At 34.5% G+C, this 14,350-nt stretch overlaps 1 protein-coding gene across 1 annotated transcript; it reads right to left on the bottom strand.

Annotated features, from left to right (window-relative positions):
* Position 1: 1 nt before the first annotated feature.
* LOC138322331 (3-hydroxyisobutyrate dehydrogenase, mitochondrial-like) lies at positions 2-10,825 on the bottom strand. The gene is given in 10 exon segments (XM_069266367.1): positions 2-2,128; positions 2,328-2,484; positions 3,125-3,201; positions 4,041-4,082; positions 4,084-4,175; positions 5,237-5,340; positions 5,724-5,835; positions 8,738-8,915; positions 9,578-9,594; positions 10,672-10,825. Coding segments are annotated over 10 exon segments (1,032 nt in total). The 5' UTR covers positions 10,766-10,825; the 3' UTR covers positions 2-1,969.
* Positions 10,826-14,350: the final 3,525 nt, after the last annotated feature.

Genomic DNA, 14,350 nt, shown 5'->3' with positions numbered 1-14,350 from the left:
CTACATTTGATGCATTTATTTTTTTCTTCCAAATACATTTCTGTATTAACCACTCTCTCCTTGTGAAATCTATGTTTTCTGTTACCTCTATGAAACACACAAACACTACTGGAAGTATATTGAAAATAGTTGTATATTAATTGGCATTATTTTAGACTGTTTGTTTATTTATATCTTTTATGGACAAAAATTGGTATAATATACAAAATAAAGAAATTTCCTTAACTTCTTCACCCCTGAAATATCATAATGGACTGATCTAACCTTTGATTTAGAACAGTCTAATGTGTTTTTAAGGATGAATCAGTTAACTACATTATAACTATACACTTGTTTCAAAGCTACCAAGAGGAAACAAATAAAATTTACAAAAGCTAACAAATAACCCGATTTTCTAAATAAAGTAAGGAGAAAAATACTAATAAATATGACAGGTAAGGAATGTTTAAGGAAATATTCAACAATGACATTTCTAAACAGGTTGGAAAGTTGGGTTTATGTAATGATATTACTACACGACCAGCAAATATTTTATATGTGATGTTTCGATCACAGAGACTTGACACAAATTTTCAACCAGTGATCTAGATCTATATATTGACCGTTTGTTGGAAATTTGTGCCAAGTCCCTATTTTTGTACAATGCATACACTGTCAATTCATAGGCAAATGACAAGGCAGCATACCGTAACTACACATTTTGTTTTTATTTTGAGGATAAAATTTAGCCAAAAAAAAAGATGCCCTCAAAACTTTCCGGCTATACAGTATCATTATTGCAGGGGAAAAAAATCTGAAAAAATAATGACTTTGTATACTAGTAATAAAAGCTCAAAAACCAAATAAATTGTATAACAATGCTGTAAAGTGAGCAAAACTACATCAACATCTGGAACTGATATGTTAACTTTTCTTTTCATTAATATCATATAAAGTGATCACTGATCAATGCAATTCATTTTGATCGATTTCACATTCACAAATTAAAAACATTGCATTTCATATTGAACCAGTTCAATGATTATAAAATGAGTATTCTCCAACTTCTTTGTACACAGAGACAATGCATAGTACATTCTTAAATCTATTGAAGAATAGATTACCATTGGGTCAGATGAGCTCAAAATTAAACAAAAATGTCTTGAAAAGCTAATAAAATGCACTCCATTCTAGGTTTAGTGAATATATCATACTTTATCACAGTTACATTATTAAACAAGAGGCCTATGGGGCTAGACAATCACCCGAGTTTTCATATAAAACAACACAAATAGGTGGGGCCTTAACGGTCAGCTAGTTCTCATAAAGAAGACCACAAAGTTATGTAAAATTTTAGGCACCTTGCACCTATCAATTGTCAAAAAGCATTGTGAAAATGTGAAAAGATATAAAAAATATTACGCCAATATGAAATTTGGTAAAATAAATAAAACATATAAACCTTCACATTGGTAGAAGATTATTCCATAGGTTTGTGCAAAGTTTCATTGAATTTACTTCAGCAGTTTTGGAGAAGAAGTTGAAAAATGTTTATTGTTTATAGTCACACAATGGACGACGTAAGACAAAAGACAATAAGACTAGGTCACAAAGTCTCAAGTGACCCTTAAACACACTTATAAAATACTGTTTTGTCTATACAATCACACACATATAAAATTGCATATACAAATGTGTAAATATCCACATGTACTCTTAAGATTAATGTCACACAGTGAATACAACCAAGTGCAACTCAGGCATTCTCTTTGGTGATATGTAACAATGGAAAAACTAACAATTAGTTTATATATAAAAACAAACTTCATCTTCATCAGATGTAAACATGATCTGAAACACTGTTTCCTTTGTTATCTAAATTTCAAAACTGATATCAAAAACTTAATCGTCATACCTGTGAGTATATGCACTACACTCTGTTAAACAAAGTCCACTTACAACAATCTCTCATTATGCTATAAAGAGGTCTTCAACTCTGCTCCTCACCCTGAAGGAACTTAAGTGCCGAGGAGAAGTCTTTTGTGGCGTACCCGTTGTTGGTCATGGTCCTATAAATCTGGTGTGCTAGACCTCCTAATGGAATGGCTGATTTGGTCCCTGTGGCTGCTCGCTGGGCCAGTCCTAGATCCTAACAGGACAGAAAAGAGTATTTAAAAGATATCAATGTTTATCAAATATATGTACATTTTTGGAAAGATCTTTTTGCAAGAATCTTTTTATTTCAAAATATTTGATTAAATACAACAGGTTTAATTAACATGGTTTAGGTGTAATTGTAGTAAAACATACTATGAAATGTAAACAAATTTCTGAAGTACTGTATTTACCTTCGTCATAAGGGCAGTACCAAATCCTCCCTGATAGTTGTTACTGGACGGCACACCTTCCAGTACACCCGGGTAGGGGTTGTACAGTTCACTTGACCAACAGCGACCAGAACTCATGTTCAGGATCTTAGCTAACATCTTAGGGTCCAAACCAAGTCTGTAACAAACAATATGTTTTCTAAGCTCATAGAAAGGTTTTGATGGCAAAAACTTCTGAGCAGTTTGGCGCTGGTAATTTGTTGGTTTGGTAGGAATGAAGAAGGGCGAGCTGACATTTGAACAATTATTAAAACATAATGTAAAACCTTTAACAGTTATTTTCTGAAGTACTATTGTCGTTGCTCTTTTACATGTCTACCTAGGCTAAGGGGAAGTAACTCTCATTATCTTGCAAGTCATGTTCATACACAGGTACATATGAATGCGCGTCACTGAAGCCATCACACTTAGAACAAAGAGGTGGAACTACTGTATTATGGGTGGACCCCATAGCCTGGAAATAAATGATGGGATTTTAAGGAAAAGTTCTATCATCAAATGGACCTTTGGGTCACATGAAATAAACTAATGATTTTACTGCATTTGACCCTTTTTTAACCTGTTCACTCGTTTTCAAGGGTGATCACCCAAATTTTCATCATCAGTGATTGGCAACACTGAGATTTAGGAAATGAAATAAGATATTAGGCAGAAAGAAAGATGCCATCTCTGCACATGATTTACAGATATTTAACCCTAAAACAAACTTATTTTATTTTATAATAATGTGGATCTCCTGTGTAAAGTTGTCTTCATACCTGGTTCCAAGGTTCATCGCTTCTGATGTCCCAATCATAGACACAGCTAACAACATGTTGTTACAAATTTTTGCGGCCTGGAAATAAAACATGTAACATGAAAGACAGTACATACTAGTAAAAATGAGCTTTATATCAAACTCCATTGTTTAATATTTCAACTGTGAAATGAAAGATGGCTATTGTCCCTACATCATTAGTGTCTGTATTCTTGTACTTACACATTGAAACCTTGAAATAACATGGTGACGTAACTCAATTTTTTGAAAAAAACGTAAAGAGAAATTTACCTATAAATCTCTTGTCAAAACAGAAATTCTGTACTTTTTAAAGTTTAAGATTCCAAGATAGCTGCTTGCAATTCTGTCAGCCATTTTTTGGCTCGCTCTGAATGGTCAATCCTAGAAATGCAATATGCATAACGAGGACTCAAAGGGATTGTAAGCATATACAAATTTGAGACTGATCCCTCAGTCACATTCGGTGAAGGAGCAGGTGAACAAGAATTGTTTACGGAAAGACATAAATTACGGACAAAAGGTAAATTTAAACTCTTACAATATGATGATGGAAGTTAAAAAATTAATCTGTTGGGTATATAATGTTATTAAACAATAAGATAATGCAACCATGTTATTTACTACAGTGGTAAGTGATACCTTATATATATATATGATTTAGAAGACACACCCCAAACAATCATTATGCAATTTCTATGAATTATCTACAAAGTGAAGGAAAAGGTTGGTGGGTTTTATATTGTTTTTCCCCGCGCTTTTGACAGGAAATACTAAAGTTGTTCATTTCAGTGTAAAACTTTTAAGTCTATGGAAATGCGACAGGTGAATATTTACATTTCAGCAAATTATAAAATGTTTTTTAATTCTGTTGTTAAAAACAAATCATATTCACTTACTTGTCCTGTTCCAACTGCTCCACAATGGACAACGTTTTTGCCCCATACAGTCCAACAATTCTTTGGCATTTTCGAAGGATTCCTCTGGACTACCCACCATGAAAGTCAAAATGGCATCTCGGGCAGCATTTACACCTTTTCAATGAAATTGAGAACTGTGCAATTTTTCATGAATATTCAAGATAACACATTGAAAATCTCAAGTACGGAGGATATATAATATCAGTTATAAATAAGAATAATTCTTTATATAATTTTAAAGATATAATATAATAATTGATAATTATAGAACACAAAATTTAATACTGATGACCATGATACAAACTATACATAAACAATAGACTTACAGATTACGAAAATGTCACATCTGATAATTCCAACTTTTTTGCTATATAGACTGCTTATTTTATGGTTTTTAAATATTATGTATACATAAGGAATTGGATCCATAGTGATTAAAAATAACATTTGAGAAAGCAAGAAAGCCCTCTCACACCTTCACCCCCTTGCGCCCCACCTTCAGAACACTGCAGGGTCAACACAAAATGCCAATGGAGCTATATTGTTATCAATGTTTAAATACAATCTCATGAATCCACCCCCCCCCCCCAACTCCTGCTAAAGGAAATTGTGAAACCCTAGGTTATGAAATTTACAATTCACACAATTTGTTGTAAATGGACGCTAAGACCCTTCAATTGAAAAGTAATGAAGTTCAATCACACTTTGTGAGCGAGTTGAGAATATTAGAATTCACAATGTTGCATGGCCGAACATCCAAAGGAAATTTTGCTGTTTGTTATTTTGTAAAAGTATAAATATTATTAACTGGGTGATGACCCAGACCAGGGCGGAAGAGAAAACAAGAAGTTATAGTATATGAGGAACTATGAGAGAATGGCGAAGGTGACCTATAACACCATAAACTAGAGGGAACCCCTAATGTCCGCCTTTAAGGTTTCTTTTGGTGTTTTGTATCCAGCATTCGAAATCAGCTTGACATGTGTTCTCTACAGACCTCCCAGACAACAGGAGCGTCCCACATTACACAGAGTTATGTCCCTTGGCAAGTGCTGGCCATCGGCCTGAGAATGTGGAGCGGATATCCTTTAGATCTGCGCTATCAAGCAGAGAGAAGACTCGCCATCACTCATGAGCAGCTGACTAATAAATCACAATAAACTGTAGAATCTCACAGAAACTTCCACTACGCATAAAGTCTATCACTCCAAACACTTCACAACTTGTTTCAGGGATGATGGACATGTGTTTTTGAACGGGCATGGATGCTGCCATGTGTCTGGCCAACATACATGAAATATATGGCACAGTTAAGACTTCAGTAGGACTCTCTCTGGACACACGGTTGACAGGCGAGAAACTGCGAACCCACTGAATCGTGTCAAAGACTCCATCACCACCAGACGCATGCAGATTTCTGTCTTGTTAAACTTGGAGGTATATTTTCCTAGCTTGATCAGGAAAGAAGGGCATCATACGTATACTTGAGACGCAGATTTTATTTTTCGCTATTTTTGTTTTGTTTTTTTTCGCTCAGTCAAATGGCATCGCTGTGTAGAATTTTCAGGTGTTTATTTATTCAAAAGTATTGTAAACAACCTGCATCTGTTTGTTTTTTCAACATCGCTTGTGATTACTAGAGTCGCCTGCTGCATTCTGTACCTGAATGAATTCCCTTTGCTCCGGTATAAACAGCTTCTCACTATTGCGCGTGGTGCTCCTGGTACAGCATAGTGACAATTGTCTACTTGGCACCCCGGCGCTGCCACCTCAGCTGGACAAATAATGGTCAACATGTCAGTGACCTATGTTGTTGATTAATACATTTTTTTTATCCAGATTTACCAATGTATTATGATCTGTGGAGAGCAATAGAGTGATGTTGTTAAGAGCTGCATCTGATATACCATAGTCGACCCAATAAATAACCCGTCTTTCATAAAAAGTGTCCATCCCCGCATTTTGAGGCATCCGCAATTTCGACTAACACGGTACATGACTCTGGTGAGTACATTGTACTGTGCAAACTATGAAAAGATGTATTTAATTCTCTTTTGTAAAGTGATAAGTGATAGTAACTCTGTGAAATAATGAAGCTTCTGGTGCTAATTTATGTGGGGGTCATACACCGTATATTGATGAGAGTGTTCGATTTGAAACTATTAACACAAACAGATCATTGAAGCATCTCAAACACGTTCTATAGATTTGTTTGAATTTCCTTCATTCAGTTTCATTGAGTGGTTTCATGCGTATTTTCACACACTTCTGACAGTTGTGTTTATTGATTGAGTTTTCATTTATTCTAGAGTGCTTATTGTTATTTGATTGCACTTTCTGTTCATCCAAATGTTTTTATTTGGTGTTTGGATTGAGTATGTTCATGTTTATTTATCATTCTAAGATCTCTTAAGATGTTGTTTATGAATTATGTCCTTGATTTACCTTGTCTAGTTTATGAATTACCTGCTGCAAGAGCCCTCTCCTAAGATGTTTATTTAATGAACAACCTGCTGCCTTTGAGCCCTTCTCTGTCCTGCATGCTGTTCTCCTATTTTATTTATGAATTAGTCCTGCTGCCTTGAGTCCCAGGGTCTCTTAAGATGTTGTTTTATGAATTACCTGCTGCCTTGAGCCTTCGCTTCAGTATGTGACTTATTTCATGACAATGTTACCTGCTGCAGCGTGTCGACCCGTCTCTCGCTAAGATGTTTTAGTCGAGTGTATTACCTGCTGCCTTGAAGCCCGCTCCTCAGATGTTTAATTATTGAATTACCTGCTGCCTTGAGCCCGTCTCTATAAGTATGTTTATTTTATGTATTACCGGCTGCCTTGCCCTCTTCTCCTAAGATGTTTATTTGATGATATTACCAGGCGCTCCTGTTGAGGCCCATCCTGTAGCCACCTGAGAGAAGATCACATTATCCAAAACTTGTGGCCCTTGCCTGACGCTATAATATTCCCCTTGCCATGTGGTTTCCCCATAGTTCCTAGGCCCAATTGAGATCCACGCCGGATGTCATGTGCGAAATGTAGAACATTCAAAGGAAAACAAATAACAAGATTTATCATGTGCAGAGACGATTTATGTAATTATGATTATACGTTCAGAAATGTTAAAGAGATATATGATTGTTTGTTTCAATAATGTAGTTGGGATAGTGTAACATATTTAATTGTACCAGGACATTGGTTGAGTTTGATGTGTATTTGTCATTTGTGATTAACATATTTAATTGTAAAGTCAACTGGAGTTCCTGTGAACATTAACACAAAAAACACTTTGAGCATCTCAATAGTTTTGAAAATATGATATAACACTTCTGTTCAATTTTTGTGTTTTGATTTGAATTTATTTAATTCATGCACATGTCTATTATTGCACTGCCTTGAGCCCTCTCTTCTATGTTTATTTTAAAATTATCTGCTCCTTGAGCCTATTTTCAAATTATTTTTTGAGACTGCTTACCAATAATAAATTACCTTTACCAGCTCTGCCTGGAGACCTCTCCTAAATGTTTATTAATTACCTGCTCCAAGCCCTTCCTCAGATGTTTAATAAATTATGAATTACTGCTGCCTTGAGCCCTCTAACCTAATGATGTTTATTTATGAATTACCTGCTGCCTTGAGCCCTTCCTAAATCTTTCTTATGAATTTAACCTGCTGCCTTGAGCCCTTCTGTAGCCACCTGAGATGGACAAATACATGTACAACTTTTGTCCCTTGCTTTCCAATTCCTTGCCATTTTCTTATTTACATATTATTTAAATATCAATGAAATCATTCTAAAATAGAACATTCACAAGGAAAACAATAATGAGAATTATCATCAAATGTTTATATAGAAATTTGAGATATATATTTGTTCAATTATTTCTAATTATCCAAATTTTTAATTGATTACCATGTATTATACATTTTTTTTTATCCAGATTTGACCATGGGGAGCAATATGATTTTAACTGCATCTGATATACCATATTCGACCCAATAAATACCCGCGTCCATAAAAGTGTCCATCTCCCATTTTGAGGCATCCATTTCACTAACAACGGTACATGACTTGTATACAGACTCAAACTATGAAAACCTATTTAATTTCTTTTGTAAAGTGATAAGTGATTAACTCTGTGAAATAATGAAGCTTCTGTGCAATTATTGGGTCATACACCGTATATTGATAGAGTTCGATTTGAACTATTAACACAAACAGACATTGAAGCATCTCAAACACGTTCTAGATTTGTTTGAATTTCCTTCATTCAGTTTCATTGAGTGGTTTCATGTATTTCACACTTCTGTTCATTTGTGTTTTGATTTGTATTTCATTTTAATCATTCTAAGATGCTTATTTTATTTATGCATTACCTTCTGCCTCAAGCCCTCCTAATGTTTATTTATGAACTACCTGCTGCCTTGAGCCCTCTCTTCAGATGTTTATTTATGAATTACCTGCTGCCTTGAGCCCAGGTCTCTTCATATGTTGTATTTATGAATTACCTGCTGCCTGGAGACCTCTCTCTTAAGATGTTTATTCATGAATTACCTGCTGCCTTGAGCCCTCTCCTCAGATGTTTATTTATGAATTACCTGCTGCCTTGAGCCCTCTCCTCAAGATGTTTATTTATGAATTACCTGCTGCCTTGAGCCCTCTCCTAAGATGTTTATTTATGAATTACCTGCTGCCTTGAGCCCTCTCCTAAGATGTTTTTTATGAATACCTGCTGCCTTGAGCCCATCTGTAGCCACCTGAGAGACGTCACATACTACCAACTTGTGTCCCTTGCTGATCAAATTCCTTGCCATGTGGTTCCCCATATTCCCTAGCCCAATGAATCCCACCGTATCATTCTAAAGAGAACATTCACAAGGAAAACAATAACAGAATTATCATCAAATCAATATGATTTAAGTCATAAATTTAAAGAGATATATGATTTATTCATTAATTATTGGTAATGTAATATTATGGTAATTTTATATTTAATTGAACCAGGACATCAAATAAAAATATGATATAACTCTTGAGTTTGAAGCACATGTCTATTTGTCATTTGTTTTCACTCTTCATATTTCTGAGAATATGTATTTGACTTCTGAATCTGCTAAAAGTCAAGGGACAACTGGATGCCCTGTGAACCAATAACATTACACTGAATAAAAGTGTTTAAAACAAAAGGTTCAAAGGGCGTTAAGATCTGACAAACATTTGAAGTTAGGCAAAACACCCTTTAACATGGTAAATTCATATTTCTTTAAAAAATAATGACATCTACATCATGGTAGATGATCATTTTTATAATCCAGTATTTTCAAATTTCAAGCAGATTATATCAAAAAGCCTGTGACACTGTGAGTTATTCCCCTTGTTTCTGTGCAAATGATTTGTACTGACTGGTCAAGTGTGATGTATGAATGGGATTCAAATTATTAACAACAAGGACACTCTCTTATTATGTCCAAAAATATCGTGTAGTCCTAAGATTCATATTATATTTAAAATATATACTTACCAAATGTCTGGTACTGACTGTTCAACGGCATATGAAATAAAACATAACAGAAATATAACATTTGATGTTTTTTAGTTCATTTTAAACAGACTAGAGATGTGCTTTATTTCTCGAACTCAAGCCCTTACTTCGAATTCATGTTCCTTTCAATTTGCTGTATCCTTTTTTCCCCATTGGTATTTCTGTTAACAATAAATTAAACATCAATTTTCCAAGTTAAAATTATGATTGGAATGAAAATATCAATTCAAAAACTTGCCTCAATAGAAAAATTAGTCGGGCCCATTTATTTCTTTGTTAGATATACATGTAATCATATATATTGACCAAAATTAAATTGTTTTTTAAATAATTTTTTGGATTGTTTAAAAATATACCCATCCTCGACAGTCCTGGGTTACTGTTTTTGTCATAACATATATCAACTCCTGGACTGTGTGAAACTGAAGGCACTGTCTAGTATGACAATGGATGAGCAGTTTTTTTTTTCTGTGCATCACATCGATATCAGTAGAATCGATTAACAGTATATTGTGGTTGACTTTTTGACTTTGAAGTTGGGAGTTGCTCCTTGTTATTTTCAAAGGAAGTTTATGTTCTCTTGAACTGCCTTCAGTTTTACCAGGAGTTGACCAGAATTTGTCAGAAACATATTATGATATATTGTGTATACATGTTTCTGGGTGGTCAGAGAAAACTCCCGGAGTATCGAGATGGGTATCACATTGTATATTCTGCTTCATGATGATAGCTTTCATATGATAATTCAACAGGTTTTTAAAAAAAAAAGAAAAACAAAATAAGAATTCCCCATCAATTTGTGAATCAAAAGCGTTGAATATAATATATAAATAGCCTACATTAGGCCTATATAGGCACAGGCGTCTGCTTCTGGTTTGCTAAAAATATAATAACCTACCCCTACTTTATCCTATAGTAGGGATAGGATATTTAATTTTTCCAAAACTAGATGCATACGCCTGTGATACTACATTATTAGGCGTACATGTTTTACAGTCGGGACCCACATCATTTATGACCGGCGTTTTAAAACTACAAGTTGGCAGACTTAGATTTGCTCAAACAACATTCACCTGATAATTCGCGTCTCGTGGTCGCAACTTTCTGTCGTGACCAAACATTTGCAGCGTTAGCTGAAAGTCTGCAAATGGAGCGTCTACACAACATTCTCGATGGTGTTTGTGGAACTTGTGTTGTCTTTCTCAAGGTCAAGGCAGCAGGTGTCTGCGCTTGCGCAATCGCAACATCCGGGACAGGAAAGTATCAAATGGCGGGAAAAAGTATCATATTTAAGATGTCTTGTAGACAAGTTAAAGTGGAAATAATTTCGTAGATCTATTTGTTTTGTATATTGTAATTTAAAGAGAAATAATGAAAATGCAAACACTTTGCTTTAAAATTTGACTTTCGGGTGGTCCATATAGGCCTAAATGAATAGAGCTTTAGGCCTACTTCCTTGTGCAGCAATATTTTGTTGTGTCTGGTGACAAGATTTCTCCTTTAAAAATAATTTTTACAATTAAAGACGTTTGACAAGGTTCCGTTTTGTTTTACACACTGGTTGACGCACGATATTTCCCCTTGACCAAAAAATGTCCAGACATGAAAAAATGTTATACAATATAAACAACAGACAACACATAAACCTGTCTTTTCCAAGAACAAAATATTCGATTAAAACATTGTCTATTCCACAGGATTTATTTTATTTAACTTTTGCATAATTTGGTTTTCACTAATTTCTTTATTTAATTCTTCAAAATATCTTCTTGGCTACGTGGCATCATGGTTAATTGCTGACAAGGTTTGTAAAATGTTCATAAAATCATGATATGGTTGAAAACGCTTCTTTTAGGCCGTCTATGCGTTTTTAATTCATATAAAACTTCATAGGTGTATGGTTTCTTGGGTAATTTAACTTATCGTTCTCTCGTCTTTCCTTCCCTCTGCCCACTCCCCATTTCTTTGCACTAATAAAACATCACTTTATATCCTGTTTTGTTCGCACATTTATTGTCTTCTCTTTGTACATTAGGAGAAGGCATAACGAGTTGTAAAAACTCGTGTCCAATCCTTTGAGTTGGCAATGGTTTCTTAAAATATGTTTTCATTAATTAATTTAACATGTTACCCTTATATCCTTGATAATCCCGCTATAATTTGAGTTTCAACATTCTTTGTTGTCTTTTTCTATAGACAACAATATTTCAATTACTTTCCTAATTATAAGGTTAAAAGCATGTAATGTACTTTTGAATTCTTTAGATTTCGTTTTGCAAAATGCTTTTAACTATGCTTTGTCTTCCTCTGATATGTTCATTTTCTTTTCCCATAGAATTTTCCAGAAAAGACCTTAGTAAAATTGGGCGTCATGATCTCGTAAAATGTTTCACGCTTCTGTTGATACGATTTTGGTCAAGATCTTCAGGATTACAGGTTTTACTAAGTCTCAGAACAAAACAAACCATTATTTTGAAATACTAACAATCATTATATTGTTCCCGTGACCTTTGACTCTTGTCCTTTTTATAGTGCGACTCACTGAAGCATGCCACCAAAAACATCGAAGAGCACGCGCACACTCTACCTGGTCACATATACAACGGGCAAACCAGTCGCCCCACTCTCTTTATACCGAGCGTTATACATGAACAAAATACTTCTTTTAAAGACTATGGTGAGTAATGGCCAGAACCCAAAGCCAAGGCCAACAGTGTCAAGGGAGACGTAAGGAAGACAAAAGTACTGTGAATCAATTTATTTTAGTGTGCGATTTATTTCGCGGGCAATAAGAATTCGCGATAATAAGTCGCCGAAAAATGTTTCAAATTCAACGTTAAAAAGCACTTACATAATGTAAATAAAAGAATGAGAAATTCAGTCGTTGCGAAAAAAAAGTTGAATGAAATAAGATATGAATGTAAATTTAGTGTATGGGGACAACATGTACTTGCAGGACAATATAAAAACTGGAAAGACGACTGTGAAATACTACACATGATTTGAAGTGTAAATGTATACTGTCTGAAAGTTGTAAGAACTTGGAGAATGGCATTTTTCGAGAACGAGATTTTTGTCCCTAGTGTTGGTGGCATGCTACAAGGTGCATCTTTGTATACAAGCCACTTCGGTGATTACACGTTTACGCTGATTTCAGGGAAGAGCTTACACATAATACCCCAGAGAAGTTCTAATTTAAAATTGATTATATGCAATGCATGTTTTGGAGATTTTTGTCTAGGTTTTTGATGAAAATTCATAAAACATTGACGAGTATCTATGATATTTCAACGTAAAATTAATTAGCTAGCGTTAAACGGCGAGAATTATATTCGATAATTAACACTTATGATATGCATACTAATTGCATGATGTAATCAAATATTTCTGATCACGTGATCTGTTTCTCATGTCAACGATATTTTATCGACAGGAAATAGTATTCAGCAATTTTTTCCTCTTTGATCTTCACCAATCAGGCATATCGCCTAGGAGGCCCCGTCATCGATAGCACGTATCCAGGTACACGACGCTTCAACACCTTGCATTCAACCACTTACAATCATGCAAATCATGAATTTATTTGTGCCCAGATCACATTTTTTGCCCCACCCATCACGTTTAATGTATGTAATGAATCCCTCTAAGTGAGAATTATCTACATTAATAAAGTAGAGTCATGATAGCCGATAGTTCATACAGCATTAAATTCTGAAATCATGAAGGTGACCCAAGTATCAATAATTATCGCTCAGAATCAACATTAATTAGTGGTACATTATTTTATATATAACACCATTGGTGCCTAATTTAGATACATGGAAACGTATATGTCTTATTGACACAGTGATTGTATATAGACCTTCCTGTGATGATTACAAACCTATAAATAATGACTAATTATATGCTAATCAATGACGACTAGTCATCGGAAAAGAATGTCATTCTAATAAGAAAGTGTTACTTTCAAATGATAGTATAAATAATGATGCTTACTGGAGAAAAGAATCCAATGAGGCATTACATCGTTTGAACACATAGGCAGTTTAGGCATTCTAAACATTAACCAAATGATACATGTCAGGAAGTTGATTTCGTGTGTTATAAAGTCAGTCAGTAACTCTGTAACCGAACGGTGTGGGAAGTAAACAAAGTGTTAATTTGTGATACTTAGGGAAGTTATTTAGTAATACTTTGGATCATTGATTAGTTTTACTTCGAATAGCTTTCATGACTGCGAGGACTTGATACCTTATACACTTTCGGCTAACATGAGTTTACTTTATCAGCGCAGTGTCTGTGGAAATGATTTGCACTGTCCAGAAAAATGTTAATTTCCCATTAAGTCTCATTTCCGCGTCACGAGCCTGTTTCAGAAGAAGAATAATGCCCCTTAATTCTTTTCATTGACTCTAAAAACGCAACAGCAAAATTTCTTAAAAGAAATAGTATATACCAGTCATAATAAGGTAGAAATTGATATTTAAAGGCTCACTACATTTCTGGAACGGATTTTAATATTGAAATGGAAATGTAAAATGAGATTTACAATTTTGTAGAGTCACAAATGTTATAGAGTTAGCGTTAATACTACACTCGTCATTACCTTCTGAACAATTAAATTGAAATAAAATAAATGCGAATTTTCATAACGCGGGTCGTCTTATGTTTCCCGTCATCGTCCTTATTACCGCGTGTTATTTGAGTATACATATGACGAATCTTCAATGTTAACAAGAGTACGCAGGGAAT

This window comes from Argopecten irradians, chromosome 4, assembly GCF_041381155.1.
Source record: "Argopecten irradians isolate NY chromosome 4, Ai_NY, whole genome shotgun sequence".
In the NCBI taxonomy this organism is placed as follows: domain Eukaryota; kingdom Metazoa; phylum Mollusca; class Bivalvia; order Pectinida; family Pectinidae; genus Argopecten; species Argopecten irradians.
The sequence above is the reverse complement of the archived record's forward strand: the minus strand, read 5'-3'. Positions and strand labels throughout refer to the sequence as shown.